This window comes from Eptatretus burgeri, chromosome 9 (assembly GCF_056783735.1).
Source record: "Eptatretus burgeri isolate ZD-2024b chromosome 9, Ebu_testis_v1, whole genome shotgun sequence".
Lineage (NCBI taxonomy): Eukaryota > Metazoa > Chordata > Myxini > Myxiniformes > Myxinidae > Eptatretus > Eptatretus burgeri.
In genome coordinates, this window is record NC_140969.1 from 46,571,653 (window position 1) to 46,595,661 (window position 24,009).

At 46.0% G+C, this 24,009-nt stretch overlaps 3 protein-coding genes across 9 annotated transcripts in view; 1 reads left to right on the forward strand and 2 right to left on the reverse strand.

Moving 5' to 3' along the window:
* Nucleotides 1-2,339, reverse strand: part of LOC147020060 (uncharacterized) — a 28,499-nt gene extending 26,160 nt beyond the window's left edge. The window contains exon 1 of one of the 2 annotated variants that reach the window (XM_085895060.1): nt 2,267-2,339. The gene's annotated coding sequence lies outside the window, so the exon portion shown is untranslated. The remainder of the gene's footprint in view (nt 1-2,266) is intronic. The other variant, XM_085895061.1, reaches the window with a different exon arrangement.
* Nucleotides 1-9,105, forward strand: part of LOC147020059 (uncharacterized) — a 39,194-nt gene extending 30,089 nt beyond the window's left edge. For all 5 annotated transcript variants that reach the window (XM_085895054.1, XM_085895058.1, XM_085895059.1 and 2 more), the window contains 2 exons: nt 1,771-2,067; nt 8,971-9,105. The gene's annotated coding sequence lies outside the window, so the exon portion shown is untranslated. The remainder of the gene's footprint in view (nt 1-1,770; nt 2,068-8,970) is intronic.
* An 8,515-nt stretch (nt 9,106-17,620) lies between these two features.
* PIGB (phosphatidylinositol glycan anchor biosynthesis class B) overlaps nt 17,621-24,009 on the reverse strand; it is a 55,612-nt gene continuing 49,223 nt past the window's right edge. For both annotated transcript variants that reach the window (XM_085895078.1, XM_085895077.1), the window contains one exon: nt 17,621-18,345. In XM_085895078.1, coding sequence (XP_085751204.1) covers nt 18,327-18,345 — 19 coding nt within the window. In that variant the 3' untranslated portion in view covers nt 17,621-18,326. The remainder of the gene's footprint in view (nt 18,346-24,009) is intronic.

Genomic DNA, 24,009 nt, shown 5'->3' on the forward strand with positions numbered 1-24,009 from the left:
TGGACTCATGCGGGGCGCGCACCGAGCAGCGTGTGCAGAAACATCACAGCCTTTCCGAAGAAAACGGATCAAAAACGACTCGCGCCCACTTCTGTTCCGTCCTATCGGCGAGCGTGGGGCGATTTGGCCCCGCCTCCATGTGCGTTGGAGTAATATCGCTATATGCAAATTCATGGATCAAAAAGTATTCACGCCCACTTTTCCTCGGTCCAATGGGGAGCCAGCCAGAGGTGAAGGGTCGAAGGTAAAGGGTCGAAGGCGAAGGAGCGAGGCCCCGGGGGCCATAAAGGGCCGCGTTCGCTTGCCAAGGAGTCAGTCAAGAGTCGGTGGAGTTGGGAAGAAGAAGCAGTAGTAGTCAGTCAAAGGCAGTTCGGAGTCGGTGGAGTTGGGAAGAGCCAGTCAGGAGAGGAGTCGGAGAAGGCGGTTGGACGGAGCTGTGGAGAGTTGGAGAGGTGGCGGCGGCGAAGGCGGTCGAGGGGGTGCTCGTGTCAGAGTCGGGGAGCTGCGGAGGGGAGAGGCCGGCAACGCGACAGAGGTCGTGGTGGAGACGCTCGTCGCGGGACCCGAGACAGGGAGATATCCTCCTTCCCCCGAGCATCAACAACCCCCTCCTGTTTCCCCCCGCGCTGAGATAGTGCGAGAAGGGGGCCCCGTTCCCACCCCATACCAGGCAGTCCCAGCGAGGCCCGCGGAGTCGGGGCGCCAGCGCCATTTTGCGGCTCATCACCAGACGGGTAGGCTCGACGTGGTCTCGGCCCCAGGCCGTCTGCCCCCTCATAGTGGAGGGTGGTCCCTTTTTCTTTTGCTTTGAGTATATGTGTTGTCGGCGCCGTCTGTGAAGTAAAACTGTATAAGTGTTGCCGTGTGCTCGGTAGTCGGTTAGCTCTGCATTGTCTTTTGCTTTTACATTTGCTTTTTGTGCATTATTGTGTGTTTCTTCTTCTTCTTTTACATTTGCTTTTGGTGTAATTGTATATGTGTGCTTTCCGTTCATCACGAAATAAATGTGCTTTATGTTGAACTGTTTTCCCGTTTCGCTTCGTCTTTTCCTTTATTGAATCTCCATCTTACTTCACGTAAAGGGTTGGTCGTGGGCTAAAACGCCCGATAATTAATCGAACCGTCGAGGCCGACGATAACACCGCTCGGTTATCCCGATAGTACGGAACGGGTCGCTTAAAGTGGCCCGTGTCCGAAGTCGACCTGCGGCGAGGTGCGATCGCCCGGTCTACCCTCCGTGTGGGTACTTAGGTAGGTCGAATTTGGCGAGCAACCCTATCCCACGCGGGAGCCGATTGGCACGATCGTGGTGAGGCCGAAAGGTCCACCCGTGACTAGTTCCCGGCGTTAGTCCGAGAGGGTCACGACGGGATTGTCCGTCCGGTGGGCGACGTGCCGCGATTCGAGTTACGTGGCCGTTCGCACGCTGGCGGGCGCGAATCCGCAACAATATATTTTCTTGGATGTGGAGCTTGGACAAGTGGAATTGCTTCATCTGTTTGCTCGATGTGATCACAGCACACTTGTTTTATGCTCCTTTATTTTTGCAAACACGATTGCTCAGTCTGTTTGCCTCATTGTGATTTGATCACTGTGAGAAGGTCTTTTGGACCATTGGCATGACAGTACAGCATTCTCTTGGAAGGGGTATTGCACATCCTTCACTGTGCCAAGATCCCAGGTTGCGACAGTCATCTTTGCTCTTAGATTTTCATCTCAATGTGATCGATAACAGTAAAAACTTCACACAATTTGCGGGTTGTTTTGCAGGTGAAGTTCCTGAAGAGAAATGTGCACTACAATGATGGGAAATGCACTCATCTTGGGATGGAGAATGAAAGGATAATGCCACCTCTCATAAAGAGTGAGACAATGGTGAAGAAGGAGAGTTTCAGAACACAACGGCCCAAAAGGTTGTTCGAAGCAGCAGGGCATGGAGCCACAAAAGAGCAAAAGACTCCTTCCAACACACGAAAGCATGAAGAGCCGCTCTTGAAAATTGTGCTCCTGCAGCAGCAGAGATTAGCCTGGGCCAAGAGGAATAATTTAAAATGATATGAGAATATGGTAAGTTACATATTCCTGCAATCACTCCTGGTAAATATCTTGACACCTTGTTTCAATGTATGCTTTCTCTGACTGTAGGTGTCTGTACATAGCTTCAATACAAATGTATATATTTTTTTCACGCATCTTGCATGAATAGCCGGCTTCGGTTATGAAAGATAACAATGGAGCAACAAGTCAAAGAAAAAGTAAAAATCACCAGTTCAAGCATAATCTGGTGGTCCAGCAGGTGAGCATGTGCTGTTGTGGCAGTGTGGTCAGACCTGAATGATCAGAAAAGACACTTTCCCTTTGCCCCGTATTCCACGCCAAACATTAAACCCGAAAATATCGTGGGAGTTAGGTTCCTGAAAAATGCTGCGATAATTAAAACTGCGATCGTGGAAACAAAGGCCACTGGGAAAAGGGGTGTTCGATTCCTTGACTTCAAGAAAATATAGAGGAAGATCAACAGCAGCCAGTAATAAACATATTACAATTGAAATAAACATGTAAAATAAATACAAAAGCATGTTAGTATTTTAAATGAACATGAAAATAAAATAAATACAGGAAAAACCAGAGTTGGTGTCAAAGCCACCCAATGTTCGCCTGTTTATACATTTATTGTTTTTAAAAGACGAGTCTAATAATGAATATTTTTTATAAAGCATTGCAGTGAAGTATAATTATAAAGCAATATATGTATTTGTATATTGTAATCAGTAAAAAAGTGTGGTAGATAAAAACATTAGAAAGGAAAAAACTTTAACGTTGATGTGCTACAAAAAAGTTAAGTTCAAAACAGGTCAAAAATTTTAGAAATTTGAAATTATTTTTTAATTTCAACTTCACCACATCAATAAACCTAAAGTTGTAATTCATCAATAAACCTAACCCTAAAGGAACCTCCATGCCAAATATCAGCATCCTTGTACACATATTAAATGAATGGCAAGCTTCGAAATAACTTGCACCAAAAACTTTAACGTTGATGTGCAACAAAAAGTTAAGTTCAAAACAGGTCAAAAATTCAAAAAAATTGAAATTATTTTTTAATTACAACTTCACTACATCAATAATATATCCCAAAGGATCCTCCATGCCAAATATCAGCATCCTAGTACTCGTATTAATGAATGGCAAGCTTCTAAATAACTTGCACCAAAAACTTTAATGTTGATGTGCTACAAAAAGTTAAGTTCAAAACAGGTCAAAAATTTAAAGCATTTGAAATTATTTTTTAATTTCAACTTCACTACATCAATAATATCCCCTAAAGGAACCTCCATGCCAAATATCAGCATCCTAGTACACGTATTAAATGAATGGCAAGCTTCTAAATAACTTGCACCAAAAACTTTAACAATTTCACACTCACGCTGACGCTCACGCCGGGGGTATCGCTATAGCTCTCTGTTCTTCGAACAGGCGAGCTAAAAACTAGGTCACTCGGTAGAGCGCATACCTCCGCCAGGTAATGCCTGATCCACGAGAACAAATCGGGCCCAATACATTTTTGAAATATGCTATATATCATTTTTCGTCCTATCTCTCAATGATGAAGAATCACTTTGAAAATTAAATAAATCTCGTATCCAGATTCGGATTCGGATCTTCACCAAAATTTAATCATTTCGTCCTTATCACACACATGTCCACAAGTTTCATCCGAATCTATCCACGACTTTTTGAGATATCGTGCTATATAATCGGTTTAGCCCTGTCTCTCAATGGAGAAGAATCACTGAAAAAATTATCAGATCCATATGCTGATTTGGATCTTCACCAAAATTTAATCAGTTCGTCCTTGTCACACACCCAACGTGTCCACCAAGTTTTGGCCGAATCAGAGCACAACTTTTTGAGATATACTGCACACACAAACAGACAGAGAGGGGTGAAAACATCACCTGCTTCACCTTCGGTGGTGGAGGTGATAAAAACACAAGTTTTATCCTTTTAATTTATTCCAAAACAGCGAGGTGGGTGAGGGTAAACATATTGGTATTGTATTGTGCCAGAAATGGAAAACACAAGACTTAGCTCTGAGATGATGATGATGATGCTGCTATGGGGGAGGTGTGTAGGTTATAAAGATGTGGTTGCAGAACTTTCCATGGCTGTTGGATCATCAGGAGCATGACAGGCCATTGCTGCATTGCCACACAGAATAAGGTTAAAACGATCCTTAACCACCTTGATTCAGAGCAGATCTTTCCTGCTTGGAGAGGAAGGTATGAGACTGCATCCTCTTCCGAAATAATCCCATTTCTTCGGCGTTAAAAAACTGCTCCGGTGTAAATCCGTTTACCTCTTAGTTCCATGACCCATGGTTGAACTGAAGCCTTCGGTCCCGGGTGCTTCGTGGAAACATTGGTAAATCTGCAATGATTTCTCCTGCATCACCTTGTCCACTCAGAGTAAATCCACAATGGTGCATTTTTTTCTGTTTGGTCCTCAATCCAAACATGAAGCGCTTTTTCCATCCTTTCAATATGAAGATCCATCCATTAGGACCATACTCTGTGCAGAGCGTTTGTGCTGCCGAAAAAGTCTCCTGCGCTATTGGGCACAATCCTGGACGGGTCGCCACTCGACGCAGGATACTCAAATGGATCAATCATCCCAGCAAGCTGATACTCATTTTGCCAACATCGCAACGATGAAGGGCTGAGTCAACCCCACCTGGTATTAATTCAACAGCCAAGCAGGATTTGAACTCAGGACCCTATGACCACAAGACCACCACCCTAACCTTGAAGCCAACACTCGGCATATATGAGTATCAAGGGACTGGAAAGAGCCTTTTGTGCTTTGCTGGCAGGAACCCTTACACGGATATTTGACTCACGTTTACACACAGTTGATTCATTGATCCCGTAATGGCGGCCCACAGATGCCACACTTTCACTTCTTGCCAATGTATCTAACAACTCAATTTATTCGCACAATGTCATCGTCTGGAGGGCACCAAGATCGTCCGTCGCGGGTTTAGACCCTGGTGTTGTTGTTGGTCGACCCGTGCCTCACTTGTTGGCGGCACTGCTCACACCCACACGTGCACCACACGCTCGCTTGCCGAAGCACTGGGAAGGGCGAATTGTGTCATCTAAATCCGTCCATAGCTTTTTGAGATGTCGTTTCTGGCCCTATCTCTCTCTCTCAACAGTGAAGAATCGCTTTTAAAACTCTCAGATCCAGATCTTCACCAAAATCGAATCAATTCATCCTTGACACAGACCCGACCTGTCCACCATGTTTCGTCCAAATCTAGCCACAACATTTTGAGATTTCCTGCTAACAGACAGATGGGTGAAAACATAAACTCCGTCCCCCTTTGGTGATGGAGGTAATAAATGATGGTACTTATTTTACAGAAAAGCTATCCCCCCAATCAAAATAATGAATCAGAAAATGATAAACTCTTTTTGTCACGAGGCATTCACAACACCTTGGACCATGGATACTGTTATGATGATGATATACTAGGTGGTCATATTTGAGCCATAATTGAATAATCAATAGTCAATAGTTGTATATTAATCAGCTGTCAGGATTCAAACCTTGCTTTAAAATGTTGCTTTAAATGTATCATGCTGTTTTCACTATGTCTTTGATAACCCTTTATGGCTCTGCAGCTGCACAACAGCATGTCCTTGGGAAAACTGTGTATGCTGATATCCCACACATTCCTGTTCTTAGTCATCACCAGAGTTTCGCCTTTGCTATCAGCAGGTGCCAGTGTAGGGGTGTAGGAGTCTTAGAATGTTATTAGTTTGCAAGATGAACTGTTGGGTTGCGAATCTGAGGATTGACTGATTCAACTTCCATGAGGGCCCCTAGGGAGGGGGGAAAGAAGCCCACTGCCGCATTTATTTCTTTATTTCTTTATCCCTTAGCACACACTTATAGTCCACACCCAGTTCTGCTTTTGTGTGATTATATATACAACTGTTTTGAAGTAAGAATCTCAATGTGGTATGGGGGCACCTGACTGAAGGGCCTTTGGGCTGCATTCCGCATGCGTAGTGCCATCTTCTGAAATAAATCGTATCATTTGAGAACCCTCATTCGACTCTGTCATCACTCGGCCGGGTGAAGAGTCATAACAGATACAGTGCGGCGCTAATCAGCTGCTGACATCACAGCGCTCATCAGCGAACGACGTCAGTGCGTCCAATTTTTTTCACTGACATCAGCAGCTCATCTCACCAGCAGTTGGTGAAGAAGAAAGTTTCTTGGTGTCGAGTCACCACACCTTCAAAATGGCAAACAGAAGAGTAGACTCATTCGTTTTTGTCATGGTTCATCACCAAACAAACAAAATCCACTTCACACCATGGTTTTGGTAATGTCGAACAAATGTCACCATTAAATATTGACGTGTTGATTGACTCATGAATAGGGATGAGATGAGGCTTGTAAGGAAAAGTGCGCAAGATACAAATGTGTCACCATGACGAGCTCCCGATAAGTGCTTTGTAGGGTCTGCGATGTCTATTGGCTCTGTGGAAGGACTCCACTGATTGGCTACTGGTGTCCACATCCTTGCTTTATACAAATATCAGCAAAATGACAAGAAAAAGCAACAAGTCACTCATGCCTTATCCACCACACCTTGGAAATGCTTTTTTAGCAAGTATAATTTTGTGTGAACACATGCAATGGTTCATAAGTTATCAAATCACAGATACAGCTAATTCACCACCTTTTCCCCCCTTACTTGACCTGCTGTCCTAGGCCGGGTCCTCGTTGGCCTATGCGGAAATCCAGCCCAGACTGGTGGACCTCACTCCTCATAAGCAGAAGAGATGGAAGAGAATAAACCTGATTTGTTCAATCCACCATTGCTTCATGCTTGGTTTCTTCGGAAAACGAAACATTGTACCATCTTCACAAAGCTACTGTGGCAATATACTACGAGAGTACAAAGCCAGGCCGTGTTTTATCATGCCAACGTGATATCAGCACTGAAGAGTAACCTCTTTTGTGATCAGCTAAAGCAGAAGCAAAAGCAACACTTCTCGGTATGAAATAAATGAGAGAAGGAGAGAAGCAGGGCTTTGTCACAAAGAACGAGTCTCAACCAAGTTGCTGGAGGCAAGAAAGAGATGTCAACACGAAAGCATTCAATGCCCTGACGTGCTACGTTGAAGAAACGATCATAGCAAACAGAGTGGTGCACCTACTAACTGACATTAACAATCACCAACAAGCTCTTGTGCATGAGATAGGGGAGAGAACTTGAGAGATGCTGCACAATATGCACAAAAACTGGAGGTAAAACCTACAAAACAGTTTGGAGACAGGATTAGAATTGAGAAAGGGAAGACAAAAAGGGGAAACATCATATACAGTGCTATGCTGACAGAAGAGTGGAAAAGTTTTCTTCAGGCCTGAAATACTTCTTTTTTTGTTGTAGAAGAGGTGGATGACTATGAAGACGCCGAGGAAAGTGACAGCAACGACGAGGTTCAGCCAGATAATGCAATGATAAATAAACAGACAATATTTCAACGAATTGATCTGTATAAAATCAAACTTTATTCAGAAAATACTTATTACAAAATAAAGTGAATGAATGTATAATTAAGTATTAATTAATCCATATTGGCTGCAACAATATCATAATATAATGGGTGTAAGCCTGGAACTTCTAACACTTTTCTCCGAACATATTCTGTTCATACTTCCGAAATCTTCACATTATGTGTTCCATGTATTTACGCAAGTGATAGCGGATTCAAAAAAATCGAATATAGATAGAATTTTCAAAGAGGGAATCAATGACGTCACAATCAGCAGCGTTCGGCGGCAAACCGATGGTCGGGTCCCAGACGACGTGCTTTACTTAACTAAGTCCATAAGTTCAGGACGTTTGTTCAACTCAGCATTTACGACTTTTAACTTGCCATATTGTTAATGCGTTGATGGAGGTAATATAGAAACAATGAATATGTCAAATTGTTCATGTTACTCATCCGGCACGATGTGTTCGGGCCAACAATCTAAAGCAACCGATCTCAAACGCTACCATTGGCACCCAGACACGCCACCAATATGAACCGAGCTGTTGAATGCGGCGCAAAACATCCAAAGAAACTACCGTAACCGAGTCTTGTGATCCGTCCTGTCCCCCATACCCATCGTAGACGGGTATCTGCTAGCAGCTAGTAGAACTAATTGTTGAAATTAATGATGCCCTTGGAAATTTGAGCAGTTTATTATTTTTGTAATCTACCATCACACATTTGTTTTGACGTTTAGTCCATGTAGCTTTTGGGGTAAATGAACCCCACGGCGGAGAGGTCTTGATTACCTTGCCAGCTGGAAAGTACTTTGTACTTTGTGAGAGGTCTGACCAAACGTTCCCCCCTTGAAATTAGGTCAGTTTTTCCTTTTTGTAATGGACTGTCAAAGTTTGTTTTGACAAAGTTTGATCCATGTATTAGATGGGGTAAATGCAACCCCCTGAAGGGGGCTTTTCAAGGGGGTCGGGGGTCCAGATCCACCAGCTGACAAACTTTTTATGAATGACTTAGGTGGCCTAAGACGGGCACGTACTAGTTATGTACAAATAACAAAACTTGAGCCTGGCTCAGATCAATAAAGGAGTCAGGGTTTTTGAAAACTAATTTTTTTTGCCATGACAACAAATGTCATAACAATACAGGCTGTTCAGTCCTTTATTAATATGCAGCATCTGGCTTCTGGTTGCATCACTTTTCAGATTTGGGCTGGTAGGATAACTTATAATAATCTTTACTTTTTTAGGTTCCTGCTTGGTCTTCCGTTTCATTATGTTTGTACCATATCTTGATGCTGTGTGGACTGTGCTTCCCTGCTGACAGACTCCTGGTGGGTTGTATATGGTACTGCGTTTGAGCCTGAGGGAGTAACTGCTGAAATCTATCTGCCCAGGTTCTTCTCGACTGTGGTGAATGGAAGGTCGTGACGTGTGACCACGTGATGCCCGGCTCGAGCACAGAAGAGATAAAGCTGAGGTTCGGCTCGGCCGCGGGGTTTTGTCCCTGGGGCATTGCCGTTGTATGTCGCAGGCTCACTTGGTGCTCATTGAATGGTGAGAACACTGATTGATATATAATACTGATTTATTTTGCGGTGATTAGTTGCGCGTGTGTACCTTACTGCTTGTACTCCATGCTGCGTTTGTATTTCCTGGTGTGCCCATAGAAGCGGCTTCAATCAAATGGAATAAAGCCTAAACTCTGAAGGTTCTTCTCTCGTCTTCATTTCAATTTATTCCATTTGGTTTTCTCGGCTCTCTCAACCAACGATGGACAAGATCTACAAACCAGAGAGGTTCGACGCAGACCCAAACGCGACTGACGCAGAAATGAAATGGTCGCATTGGTTCTGTTCCTTCTCACACTATCTGACCATCATCGAAGAGGGAGCTGACAAATTTGCCGCCCTCGTGAATCATGTCTCGCCCAGCGTGTACAGGCTCTTCTCGGAGTGCGACACTTACGAAGCAGCGATCGACGTGCTGCAGGCGCTCTACCTGAAGCGCAAGAACGAGGTATACATACGACATCTTCTCAACACACGCAGGCAAGCTGCCGGGGAGACAATCGATCAGTTCCTGCAAGCTCTGAATCAGCTGGGAAAAGACTGCAGCTTCCGGGCCGTAAGCGCCGAGGAACACCGAAAGGAAGCCACACGGAAGGCATTCATCCAAGGACTCAGATCAGCCCACATACGGCAACGCTTACTAGAGAAAGCGCAACCCACTCTTGACAAAGTAGTCGATCAGGCTCGAGCGATGGATACGGCACAGCAGCAATCTGAGTCATTTGGGACACCGATGCTGCTAATGAACGCTGCTACGATGGGAACTCAAGGAACCCCACTGGCACAGACACAGCCAGACACAGGGGATGGAGAAACACCCGAGGAGCCGGATACACAGGCCACGTCAAACTCCTCAGCTGCTACTCCGGTTGGTAAATGCTTCTTTTGTGGGTACAAAAGGCACCTCCGCCAAAAATGCCCCGCCAGAGATGCCACATGCATGAATTGCGACAAGAAAGGGCATTATGCCAGGGTATGTAAATCTACTCTAAGGAGAAATAAACCCACTTCTGCGGCTCTCTACTCGCAAAATAAATTAACTGCAGCCTCCCCGGGGAATCTATCCAAGGCTATCATCAACGTACGAATTAACGGGCATATGGCTGAGGCACTGATTGATACCGGTAGCTCTGAAAGTTTCGTCAACAGCTCGCTAGTGAAGGGCAGGAAATGGATAATCCACCCGACAGACAATACGGTATGCATGGCCGCCACCTCACTACAGTCCCGCGTACGAGGGTACTGCAAAGTCGAATTGGACGTAAAAGGGTACACGCATCGGGATGTAAGGGTACTGGTGCTTCGTGATTTGTGCGCAGACGTAATTCTGGGTCATAATGTCCTCAAGCAGCACACGAGCGTCGAAATACCCTTTGGAGGAAGCAAACCTCATCTAATTTTAAATGCTTTGACCACCGCCGAGGTAACGTCCCCCCAGCTGTTCGCTAACTTGTCGCCGGTCTGCAAACCGATAGCGATCAAATCGTGGCGATATACCACTGCTGACATGAATTTCATCACTTCCGAAACCAAGCGATTACTGGAAGAAGGAATTATAGAACCGAGCGATTCGCCATGGCACGCACAGGTGTTAGTAACCAGCAGTCAGAACCATAAGAAACGAATGGTTGTCGATTATTCCCAAACGGTCAATCGCTTTACCCAACTCGATGCCTACCCCCTACCGCGCATAGACGAGATGGTCGAACGCGTGGCCAATTATAAGGTATTCAGTACCATCGACTTGCGAAGCGCCTATCACCAAATTCCCATCCGAGAGGAAGACAAACCTTACACCGCATTCCAGGCAGTTAGGCGCCTCTACCAATTCAGGAGAATACCTTTCGGTGTCACGAATGGGGTAGCTTGCTTCCAACGGGTTATGGACGACATCATCTCAGATGACAACCTCAAAGACACTTTTGTTTACGTGGACAATGTCACAGTGTGCGGTAGGGATCAGGGGGAACATGATATGAATCTGGACAGATTCTTGAGCATTGCTAGAAAATATAATCTGACTCTCAACTACGAGAAATGCGTATTCTCGGCAAGGTCAATTGACCTTCTCGGCTACACGATAGCCGACGGCACGATTAAGCCTGATCCTGAACGATTGCGCCCACTTCGTGAGCTACCCCCACCTCAGGACCTGCAGACGATGCGCCGGGTGATCGGCATGTTTGCTTACTATGCGAGATGGATTTCGCAATACTCCGAGAAAATACATCCCCTAGTGCATTGCAAAAACTTTCCACCAGATGCCGCTGTTGTGACAGCTTTCCACAACCTCAAAGACGATATCAGTAATTCCGTGGTTTTATCGATCGATAGCTCGGTGCCCTTTGTGGTGGAGACCGACGCTTCAGATCACGCGATAGCTGCTACGCTTAATCAGTCTGGGAGACCCGTCGCGTTCTTCTCGAGAACTCTCTCTGGAAGCGAGCAGAGACACTCAGCGATAGAGAAGGAAGCGTACGCCATCGTCGAAGCGCTGCGCAAATGGAGACATTATTTACTGGGAAACCACTTCACGCTCGTTACGGACCAACGATCCGTGGCATTCATGTTTGATGGGAAAAATAACGGGAAAATTAAGAATGAAAAAATTATGAGATGGCGGATAGACCTAGCCTGCTACAGTTACGACATTGTTTACCGGCCCGGGAGGGAAAACCCTGCTGCAGACACCTTCTCGCGGGTCTACTGCTCGGCCGCTATCGGTCGGGCTTTGCAAGACCTCCATGTGTCTCTGTGCCACCCCGGGGTAACCAGAATGGCACATTTCGTACGCAGACAGAACCTGCCCTATTCTATTGAAGATATTAAACAAATGAATGCTTCATGCCCTGTTTGTGCTGAACTGAAACCCAGATTCTATGGTTCGGCTTCTGGCAGATTGATCAAGGCCACTTCTCCCTTCGAGAGACTAAACATTGACTTCAAAGGGCCCCTGCCGACCGAGACAGACAACAGATACATATTCACTGTTGTTGATGAGTATTCAAGGTTCCCTTTCGCGTTTCCGTGCTCGGATATGACCTCGGGCACTGTCGTGAAATGTCTGTCTGACCTCTTCGCTATGTTTGGGAAACCTTCGTACATACATTCAGACAGAGGGCCGTGTTTCATGTCGGCCGGGCTAAAACAGTTCCTATTAGAGCACGGCATAGCAACTAGTCGAACGACGGGTTACAACCCACAGGGTAATGGTCAGGTGGAACGATATAATGGAGTTATTTGGAAAGCCGTAACTCTGGCGTTGAAATCAAGAGGACTGGGGCCCGAGCGGTGGGAGGTTACCCTTCTCGACGCTCTGAATTCCATACGCTCTCTGCTCTGCACGTCCACCAATGCGACTCCTCACGAACGAATGTTTACTCACCAACGACGTTATGTTGACGGCCAATCGGTGCCCGACTGGCTAACCCATCCCGGAACAGTGTTCATGAAACGCCCGGTACGACAAAGCAAGTATGAACCCATGGTGGAAGAGGTCGAACTCATCGATACTAATCCAGAATACGCTCATGTCAGGCTCCCGGATGGCAGGGAGACCACTGTGTCGGTTCGTCATTTGGCTCCCTCAGGCACTCCCCCCGCCAGCACACCACCATCTGGCACACCTCCCTCTGACATTCCCTCCCCAGGTGTTTCCCCCCCAGGGACTCCACCCGAGAAGGGTGACGGTGGAGCTACCGCGTTCCACCCGGGGGCGATCGGGGAGTCATCTCCGGCTCGAGTCGAGGTTCACCAAAAGGATCGGAAGCCTCCCTCAAGTGAAACCACCATCTACTCCCGGAGAGGCCGGCGAATAATACCCCCTCGCCGACTCAATCTGTAAAGGGGATTATCGGCATCCTCGATGCTCATGCCCCTATATGCCCGTTACATAATATATCGATGCTCATTACCATGCTCCTACAACTCCAAATAATCCTCACTGCTTGGCATGTATGCTTCTGTAGATTAGATAGTTCGCATTGCTTGAAATGTATACTCCTGTAGCGCTGAAGTAATCCTGGTGCGTTAGCTGGGCCTCTAGTTACGTTTTAAAGACGGGGAGAATGTGGTGAATGGAAGGTCGTGACGTGTGACCACGTGATGCCCGGCTCGAGCACAGAAGAGATAAAGCTGAGGTTCGGCTCGGCCAAGGGGTTTTGTCCCTGGGGCATTGCCGTTGTATGTCGCCGGCTCACTTGGTGCTCATTGAATGGTGAGAACACTGATTGATATATAATACTGATTTATTTTGCGGTGATTAGTTGCGCGTGTGTACCTTACTGCTTGTACTCCATGCTGCGTTTGTATTTCCTGGTGTGCCCGTAGAAGCGGCTTCAATCAAATGGAATAAAGCCTAAACTCTGAAGGTTCTTCTCTCGTCTTCATTTCATCGACATCTTTATTCTTTGTTCTTTTCACATTTCTTTCCACCTTTTTCACAATTCTCTTTATTCATACTAATCCTTGCTTTTTATTCTCTTTCATCTCTTTTCCTCTCTTTCATTATCTACCTCTCCAAGGAGAAGTGAATTCTTACAGAAATTTTTCTGGAAGGTTCACTTGGCTGTGCTTGGATAGGTTTGAGGATAATGGTGTTGCAGCTGAAACCCAAATCCTATCCGGGGTCCTCCTGATGACATCTTTCCTCTACTTGTTTGGGTTCCTTCTTGGTCTTCTGTTTCATTAGGAGGTATGCACACTTACCTCTGACCTGTTTATCCTGGGTTAGAATCACAACCAATTGATAAACTGCCATCCTGGTGTGTCATAGGCATGAAAAGTCTTCACACTGCAACATGTGCCATTGCTTTGACGGACATCAAACTAGGCATCCCATATGTCAGCATGTTGGTGAACAAGGTTGGCAGGATGACCTTGAGGTATGCACACTCTCCTCTAAGCTGTCCTCTAAGCTGTCTAGCCTGAGTTTGATTCTTAGCAAGCTGTAAAATTGTCATCCAGGAATCAATGTGTGCATTGTCCCTCAGACAGACTTGACATTAAACTGGGCATCCAATCTTTCGGCATCAGTTGGACGTTATATATCCCATGTTCCTTCACGAAGAGTACGAGCTATTCCTGGCCAAATTCCAATTCCCTGTTCCAAACTACATGCGGCAGCGCACCATGTGCTGCATATGAAAGAAGAAGTGTGCTGATGCTGCCAAATTCAGTTTATAACTTCGCTAATTAGTCGTGATACGTGAGACCATAATCTACAGAAACACAACTTTTATTTTCCTGTATGCCTTGTTGAATGAATGTGTGATATCAGACCATCAGAACTGGTCTTGTATTGTTTTTATTCACAAAAATAACAATTCAAGCAATAAAAAAAAAACTTAACATTCCACATTTACAAAACTTTAAAAAATAACATTTTAACAGCTCAGTTGGTAGCACATTTGGTAACTCGCTGTATAGTCTGGGTTTATCACTTAATACCACCCTTATGATGTAGTGCTATCACAATGCATAAAGGAAGTGTGCTGCAAACCTCGTCCGAAGGACCAAGATCACGTCAACCCTGATGCAAGAATAACTGGGTGGCAATTTAAATTACCACCAGCATTGAACCCATCACTCTGCTGACAGTAGTTGAATCAACACCAGAAAATTATATATATTTCAAAATAAAGTGAATGTACGTATAATTAAGTATTAATTAATCCATATTGGCTGCAACATTGTCATAATATTGTTAAGGATTTGGCGGTGTCGGGATTTGCACCCTACTCTCGACAGCCAAATGTTGAATATTCGGTGTCACTTAACAGCACCGCCGTCTCTGGGGTTATAACACCGGCTGGCTCGGCACAGGCCTCGGGTCGCAATACCAACGTACACCTGGGCCTTGCCAGCTGGGGAAATAGACCCCGGTTACAGATTGGTTTTGTCAGAGACCGGGGGAAGTCTGCCAGTCCGTAACCATTTTGGTTTTAAATACCAATCGAGCGAATTGTTCCTCAGCATGGCACAAATAAACTCAAAGTGGCAACTTTCATACGAATGAGCCAGATTTATTGGGGACACATCGGGGAACACAACACAAGCAAAGCATTCATGACAATGTTATAATCAATCTATAACCCGCTCTTAACTAGGGAGCTTCAGATTACGGGTTTCGAAGGGAACCCTAGCGAGATAAACCTTAGACAACACGCAGACAAGACACAGACAACATGCAGACAAGAAACAGAGTACTTGGTGATGCCTCATGGACGAGAGGAAAAGTGTCGAAGGCACGAATGTGGATTGTGACAAGCCGATGTCAACGGATTCGAGCACGCCGCGTGGCAAGATGGCGGCGTAGTCCTTTCTTTGTCACCCCGCTCACGCACCAGCCTCGGCACGTTCAGCCGCCGTAAGGTCAACGGCACAAGAACGAAAGATCCACGGTGTGCTCCAGCTGGCTTTTCACAAGGTCCAGTATACAAGTCCAGGCCTTGGCCTGTTCACCAGACAAGGCCAAATCGAGGTGTTGGGCTCCGCAGGCTGGGTCCATGGCCGAGGAAGAACAGCCGGCCAAAACCACTCTCCACAAAGACGATCACCCGACTCGACGCTCAGGCAGTTCCTCTTACTGCCAATCGCCTGACTCGACGCTCAGGCAGTTCCTCTTACTGCCAATCACCTGACTCGATGCTCAGGCAGTTCCTCTTACTGCCAATCACCAGACTCGACGCTCAGACAGTTCCTCTTACTGCCAATCGCCCGACTCGACGCTCAGGCAGTTCCTCTTACTGCCAATCACCCGACTCGACGCTCAGACAGTTCCTCTTACTGCCAATCGCCCAACTCGACGCTCAGACAGTTCCTCTTACTGCCAATCGCCCGACTTGACGCTCAGGCAGTTCCTCTTAATGCCAATCACCCGACTCGACGCTCAGACAGTTCCTCTTACTGCCAATCGCCCAACTCGACGCGCAGACAGTTCCTCTTACTGCTAATTGCCCGACTCGACGCTCAGGCAGTTCCTCTTACTGCCAATCGCCTGACTCGACGCTCAGGCAGTTCCTCTTACTGCCAATCACCCGACTCGACGCTCAGGCAGTTCCTCTTACTGCCAATCGCCTGACTCGACGCTCAGGCAGTTCCTCTTACTGCCAATCACCCGACTCGACGCTCAGGCAGTTCCTCTTACTGCCAATCACCCGACTCGACGCTCAGACAGTTCCTCTTACTGCCAATCGCCCAACTCGACGCTCAGACAGTTCCTCTTACTGCCAATCGCCCGACTCGACGCTCAGGCAGTTCCTCTTACTGCCAATGGCCAGACTCGACGCTCAGGCAGTTCCTCTTACTGCCAATGGCCAGACTCGACGCTCAGGCAGTTCCTCTTACTGCCAATTGCCCGACTCGACGCTCAGGCAGTTCCTCTTACTGCCAATCACCCGACTCGACGCTCAGGCAGTTCCTCCTACGGCCAATCGCCCGACTCGACGCTCAGGCAGTTCCTCTTACTGCCAATCGCCCGACTCGACGCTCAGGCAGTTCCTCCTACGGCCAATCGCCCGACTCGACGCTCAGGCAGTTCCTCTTACTGCAGATCGCAGACAGACCTCATGCAGTCCCTTATACAGCCGATCTTGTCGCTCGCTCTTCTCACGAAACCGATAGACTCTCAGAGTGCTGGGTGGGGACTCGTTCGGAGAGGGGAAGGAAAAAGAAGAAGAACCACCTCTCGACACACCACCACTGGGTGAACAATGAACAGCCTGCTACACCTCCCGACACACATGTAACTTCCAATTACTGAACAACCTGGCGAAACATGCATTTAATGGGGGATCTGGGCTAATCTTATATTTAATAACACACTAAGGGCCATTTCCACAACAATATAATGGGTGTAAGCCTGGAACTTCTGAAACACTTTTCTCCGAACATATTCTGTTCATACTTCCGAAATCTTCACATAATGTGTTCCATGTAATATATATATATATATATATATATATATATATATATATATATATATATATATATATATATATATATATATATATATATATATATATATATATATATATATATATATATATATATATATATATATATATATATATATATATATATATATATATATATATATATATATATATATATATAACCGGGCGTAGTGGCGTGCGCCTGTAATCCAGCAACTCGGAGGCTTGGGTTGAAGGATCGCTTGAGGACGGGAGCTCTGCACTGGGCCGTGCTATGAGAGGGTGTAGGGCAGCCTGGAATCATGGTGAAACCCAATCCTTATCCCTGTGTCGTAAGAGGTGACCAGGGTTGCGTCAGGAAGGGCATCCGGCGTAAAACCTATGCCAAATCAGTATGCGGATCATAACGGATGATCCGCTGTGGCGACCCCTAACGGGAGCAGCCGAAAGACGAACAACAACATGTGTGTGTATATATATATATATATATATATATATATATATATATATATATATATATATATATATATATATATATATATATATATATATATATATATATATATACATACATACATATATACACACACATATCTATATATATACAAATTTCCAGTTTTTCCTTCCTGAGAGTTTGCTTCTATATCCATATTGTCCACCCCCATGCGTCCTCCCATACCCCTCATCCGTTATTTGTCCAGGTCTCCATTTCATTCTTCAACCCTGCTGTTAGTGTTCTCTCTTTCTCTCTTTCTCTCTTTCTCTCTTTCTCTCTTTCTCTCTTTCTCTCTTTCTCTCTTTCTCTCTTTCTCTCTTTCTCTCTTTCTCTCTTTCTCTCTTTCTCTCTTTCTCTCTTTCTCTCTTTCTCTCTTTCTCTCTTTCTCTCTCTCTCTCTCTCTCTCTCTCTCTCTCTCGTTTATTTTGTTCTGATGTGTCTTGACCTGTTCTGTGTTCTGTCTTTCAGAAGCTTCAATTCAAAGAAACAATCAATGTGATGCAGTATAACCATTCTAACTTTAACTCTAAATCGTGAACAATCTCTCAAGTAATGCTATTCAAACCTTTGGCAAAACTGAAAAATGTGGGAACCAGTCTAAACCGAATGGGTATGTCCCAGAAAAGCATAAAGGATATATTTATTTAACTAAGTCTTAAACTGCTGCTGGTACACACAGATATGAGAACCTGTGCGAGCCTCAGGAAAGTGTGTGTGGAAGTGGCATCTGAGCAGCGAGTATCTTCTCTGTGTCAGAAAGTCTCCAATAATCTGGGGTGAAAAAATAAAAATAAAAAAAATACAGCAAATGCAAGATATTACAAAACAACGTTATTGTACAAGACTCCAATTTTATGACAATATTTTAATAGATAAGTGATAAAAACACATGTTGGCTTGGAAGGGAAGTTAATTAACATGAACAAAAAAAAACCTGTGTAACATCTGGGTTCCACTCATTTATTAGTTTAAACATATGAATGTAGTGAAAGTTTTTTTTTATCACCACATGGTTTGGGTAAAAAAAAATTAAACAAATAAAATGAATCCATAATTAGATATTTTGACAGTAATACAGTTAGTTTATTGACAGTCAATATTTGCAAAAAAAAAATTGCAGAAATATTTGGTTTTTCCTGCTAACAACCCAGCATTAATATTAGTAATACACACACTTTGCCAAAAATATATCCAACTGATATATATTTACAGGGAGAGAAAACAATGGAATGGCATACAGTGCCTATCCACTTTCAAAATTTTCACCTTTTGTTACCTTCTCGCCTGGAAGTAAATTGCATTAAATCAGACTTTTTCCATCTTTATTTATACATCGTAACCCACAACTTCCAAACGAAAAAATTCGATAAACTTCAGAAAATTAATTTAAAATACAAAACTAGAATATATTGGTTGGATAAGTGTCCACCCCCCGCCCTCCCCCCCCCCCCCCCGAGTTAATACTTGGTGGAAGCACCTTTGACAACAATTACAGCTGTGAGTCTGTTGGGATAGGTCGCCACCAACTTTACACAACTAGATTGGGCAATATTTTCCATTCTTCTGTACAAAACTGTTCAAGCTCAGTGAAGTTGCATGGGAAGCGTTGATGGACAACAATCTTCAAGTCATGCCACAGATTTTTCGATTGGATTTAGGTCGGGGCTCTGACTGGGCCACTCAAGGACATTTATCCTTTTGTTCCTGAGCCACTCTAGTGTATCTGGCTGTGTGCTTTATGCCGTCGTCATGCTGAAAGGTGAACTTCCGTCCCAATTTCAGCTTTCTTGCAGAGGGCAGCAGGTTTTCCTCGAGGAATTTTCTGTATTTTGCTCTTTGCATTTTCTTTTCTATCCTAAAAAGTGCCCCGATCCCTGCTGATGAGAAACATCTCTATAACATGATGTTGCCCCCATCATGCTTCGCAGTACGGATGGTGTTCTTTGGGTGATGAGCTGTGTTTGTGCCAAATGTAACATTTTGCATTTAGGGCAAAAATTTCCATCTTGGCTTCATCAGACCACAAAAATTTTTGCCACATGGCTTCAGAATCTCTGGAGTGGTTTTTTGCATACCTCAAACAAGATTCAAGGTGGGCTTTTTTGAGTAATGGCTTCCTTCTTGCCACCCTCCCAAACAGGTCAGACTTGCGGAGTACTTGGGATATTGTTGTCACATGCACACAGTGACACGTCTTTACCATAAAGGCATGTAGCTCTTTCAACGTTGCCTTTGGCCTCTTGGGAGCCTCACCAATCAGTCTCCTCCTTACTTGGTGATCTACATAGGGTGTTGGTGGTACCATATGCCTTCCACTTAATGATTGTCTTGACTGTGCTCCAAGGGATATTCAAGGCCTTTGAAATATTTTTATACCCATCCCCTGATCTGTGCCTTTCTACATCTTTATCCCGGAGGTCTTTTGAAAGCTCATTTGTATTCATGGTTGAGTCTCTGCTGTGAAATGCACTACCCAGCAGAGGAAGCCTCCAGGAACAGCTGATGACCACCTTCCACCTTCGGTGGCAGAGGTTATGTTTTCACCCCTGTGTGACTGTTTGTGTGCAGGATATCTCAAAACAACATTAGTTGTGCCAAAAAGCAGAGAAAGATTATGACATTGTGCAAAAAACTTTTGTTAGATAGGTTGGCAAGAGGTCAAAGTGCGGCATCTGTGGGACGCCATTACGGGATCAATGAATCGACTGTGCGGTAAACGTGAGTCAAATGCTGTAATACAGGAGAAACCATTGCAGATTTACTCATCTGAGCTGTTTTGTAATAAATTTAAAAGGTAAAAGTCTTGCATTTTTAGTTATTTCATAACTGCATATATTTTATTTACATGTTTATTTCAACATTAACATGTGCTCTCTCTCATATATATATATATATATATATATATATATATATATATATATATATATATATATATATATATATATATATATATATATATATATATATATATATATATACATACATATACATATACATACATACATATATATATATATATATATATATATACATACACATATACATACATATATATATATATATATATATATATATATATATATATATATATATATATATATATATATATATATATATATATATATATATATATATATTGTTGTGGTTGACCAAATTCGCAAACCACCATTCAGGTCCCTTAGGTGAGATATCTCGGTAAGTATATGTGTAGTTAGGCCCAAACCCGTTGTCTCGAGGGAATAAATGTCATTCATGCGTGCTGCGACTCTTCAGGATAGCCGTTTTTCTTTTACTATCTTTATTTTGGACCAACCGCCATTATTACCACCACCAACCACGTCTCAACAGCCATCACAACAACAACCACCAACCACAACGCCGCTTCACCACAACCGCCACGACCTTTACCGTCACAACTCGCCACCATCGCATCACCGTCATCTCGCGCCACTCGTGGGCACCGATGCTGGACTCGTGTAGAGCGCGCACCGAGCAGCGTGTTCAAAAGCATCGCGGACTTTCCGCAGAAAAACGGATCAAAAACGACTCACGCCCACTTTTGTTCCGTCCAATCGGTGAGCGAGGGGCGATTTGGCCCCGCCTCCAGGGCGTTGGAGGGCGGTCGCTATATGCAAATTCATGGATCAAAAAGCATTCACGCCCACTTTTCCTCGGGCCAATGGGGAGCCAGCAAGAGAGGTGAAAGGTCGGAGGCAGAGGGTCAAAGATGAAGGAGCGAGGCCACGGGGGATATAAGGGACTGCGTTCGTCAGAAGAGTTCAGTTCGCAGGAGGAAGAGTTGAGTTGGAAGCGGAGGAAGAGTTGAGTTGAAGCGTCAGTTCAGTGCAGTTGGGAGTTCGCGGAGTCGGAGTGAAGAGGACGGAGCTGTGGAGAGGTGGCGGCGGCGAAGGCGGACGAGGGGGTGCTCGCGTCGGATTCGGGGAACTGTGGAGAGAAAGGCCGGCGGCGCGACCGAGGTCGTGGTGGAGACGCTCGTCGCGGGACCCGCGATTTTGTGAAATCCTCCTTTCCCCGAGCATCAGCAACCTCCTCCTGTTTCCCCCCGCGCTGAGATAGTGCGACAAAAGGGGGCCCTCTTCCCACCCCCTACCAGACACTGTCCGCGAGGCCCGCGGAGTTGAGGCACCACCGCCGCTCCGCGTCTCATCATCAGACGGGTAGGCCCGACACGGTCTCGGCCCCAGGCCCGCCTACCCCCTCATCCTGGAGGGTGGTTCTCTTTTCTTTTGCTTTGGGAATATGTGTTGTCGGCGCCGTCTGTGAAGTAAAATTGTATAAGTGTTGCCGTGTGCTCGCGTAGTCGGTATTAGATCTGCATTGTCGCATTTGCTTTTTGTCTTCTTTTCCATGTGCTTTTGGTGGAATTGTATATGTGTGCTTCCCGTGTGCCGCGAAATAAATGTGCTTATTGTTGAACTGTTTTCCCGCTTCGCTTCGTCATTTCTTTCATTGAATCCTCATCTTGCTTCACGTAAAGGGTTGGTCGTGGGTTAAGACTCTGGCTAAATTCACGGGAATCGGTCCAGGGGTGAGAGGAGCGACCCCCGATTCCCTCCAAATTACGAGCGAGCTAAATTAACCCTTTAAGAGAAGCAAGATGGCGTCTCAAGGCGAGCGGGAGCCGGGGGTATTAGAAATGGATGTAGAATGTGTAGGATCCATGGCTCAGGATGAAATCCCCGTGCAGGAAATGTCAATAGTACAGGAAAACGAACTCGCCCAACTGAACCCAGAGCCCGAAATGGGTGCGGCAGCGGCCACGGTGTATGACACCTCCCCTCCCCCTCTCCACCAAAACCCTTCCCCAACCCCTGCCGAAACGGCTCACTCAAGCGCACCCGACATGGCCCAGCTATGCGCCATGCTGGCGGCAATGACAAACGAAATGAAAGGAATGAACGAAAAGATGGATACAAATACAAATGAAATGAAAGGCATGAACGAAAAGATGGATGCGAATACACAGCAAATGAACGGAATGGAAGCAAACATGAAGGAAGAAATGAAAGAGCTACGGGGTGAGACGCAGAACATGGGCCGATGCCTGCAGGCGGGCATGAAGGCCGTGACCAGGGAGCTGGGAATGGCGACTCCACTTGTGGGAGCAAACGAGCTGGAAGGGGGTGCAACGGCTGACAGGCCCGCGGTGGAGGCGGGTAAAAAAATAATTCGGGGGGCGTATTGGGCGAGGGTCGTGACTGTGACCGAAAGGGAAAAATTAAATGGGGAGACCAAAACGTGCGAGACGAGACACGAGGTGACGACAACGGAAATAATAGTAGACACAAGGGAGGTAAAGGGTGAAGAGGTGACTGAGTTGGCAGAGACACGGGAGACAGAAAAAATAGAGGAAAGACTACACGATGAAGACGGGGTGAGTGACGCACACACACACACGGAGGTAGTGGAGGACAATGGGGGTGAGCTGGTGGACTGGGTGGAGGCCCGGTGCGAGCAGCGGGATAGCCTCCTCCAGGAACGAGGGGAGGGAGTCTGCCCCCTTGAGGTGAGTCACGACCAGGTGAGTTCGGTCGTGCTTTGCGAGGTTGAGGGGAGGAGTGCTGCGAACAGGTGCTTGGAGAGCTTGGGGGGTATAGAGGCCCCGGAGACCCTTGTGGGGACACGAATCCACAGTGTGGTTGTCCCTGTGTGTGTGGTGCAAGGGGTGAGTGCGTCCCCGTGTGTGGAAGCGACCCCGTGTGTGAGTGGTGTGGTGGCGATGGTGCCGGAGTACGTGCTTCCCAGCACGCGGAGTGTGGATGAGGCACCGCGGGTGAGTGCCCCCGCGTGTGTGGGTGAGGCACCGTGTCTGAGTGAGGCCGTGTGTGTGGATGAAACGGCCAGTGTGGATGAGGCACCGCGGGTGAGTGCCCCCGCGTGTGTGAGTGGTGTGGTTTGTGTAAGGGAAATGCCACGTGTGAGTGGTATGGTTTATGCAAGTGAGACCGTGTGTGTGAGAGAGCGGTATGTAAGGGAGATGTCGGTGGGCATGCGGGAGCACGCAGCCGCGTCTCCCGGTGTGAATGTAATGGAATGGAGTGTGAGCGTCGTAACACGCAGGTGTGCGTGTGTCGAATGGCGACGACGGCGACATGTGAGGAAAGAAAGCCGGGTAGCGGCTCTAGTTGTTTCGGGGACCGTGCCGGGTTCACCCAGCCGCGAGCACGAGGTCCGTGCTGTGCAACGCACGAGACCACCACGTGCTCGCTTGCGAGAGTGAAGTCCCGGTCCGGAAACGCACGTGGTGGATTTGCCGATCCCGCGGACGGACAAAGTTTAGGCAGGATTACGGATTTGAACCAGACGGGTTCTCCACGCGATCGTGTGTGTTAAGCTCCAACGGGCAAAGCACATGTGTTCGCGTGGGGAACCCCTCGAGACGTGGGGCTTGTGTTTTTTTTTATGCGCACGGTG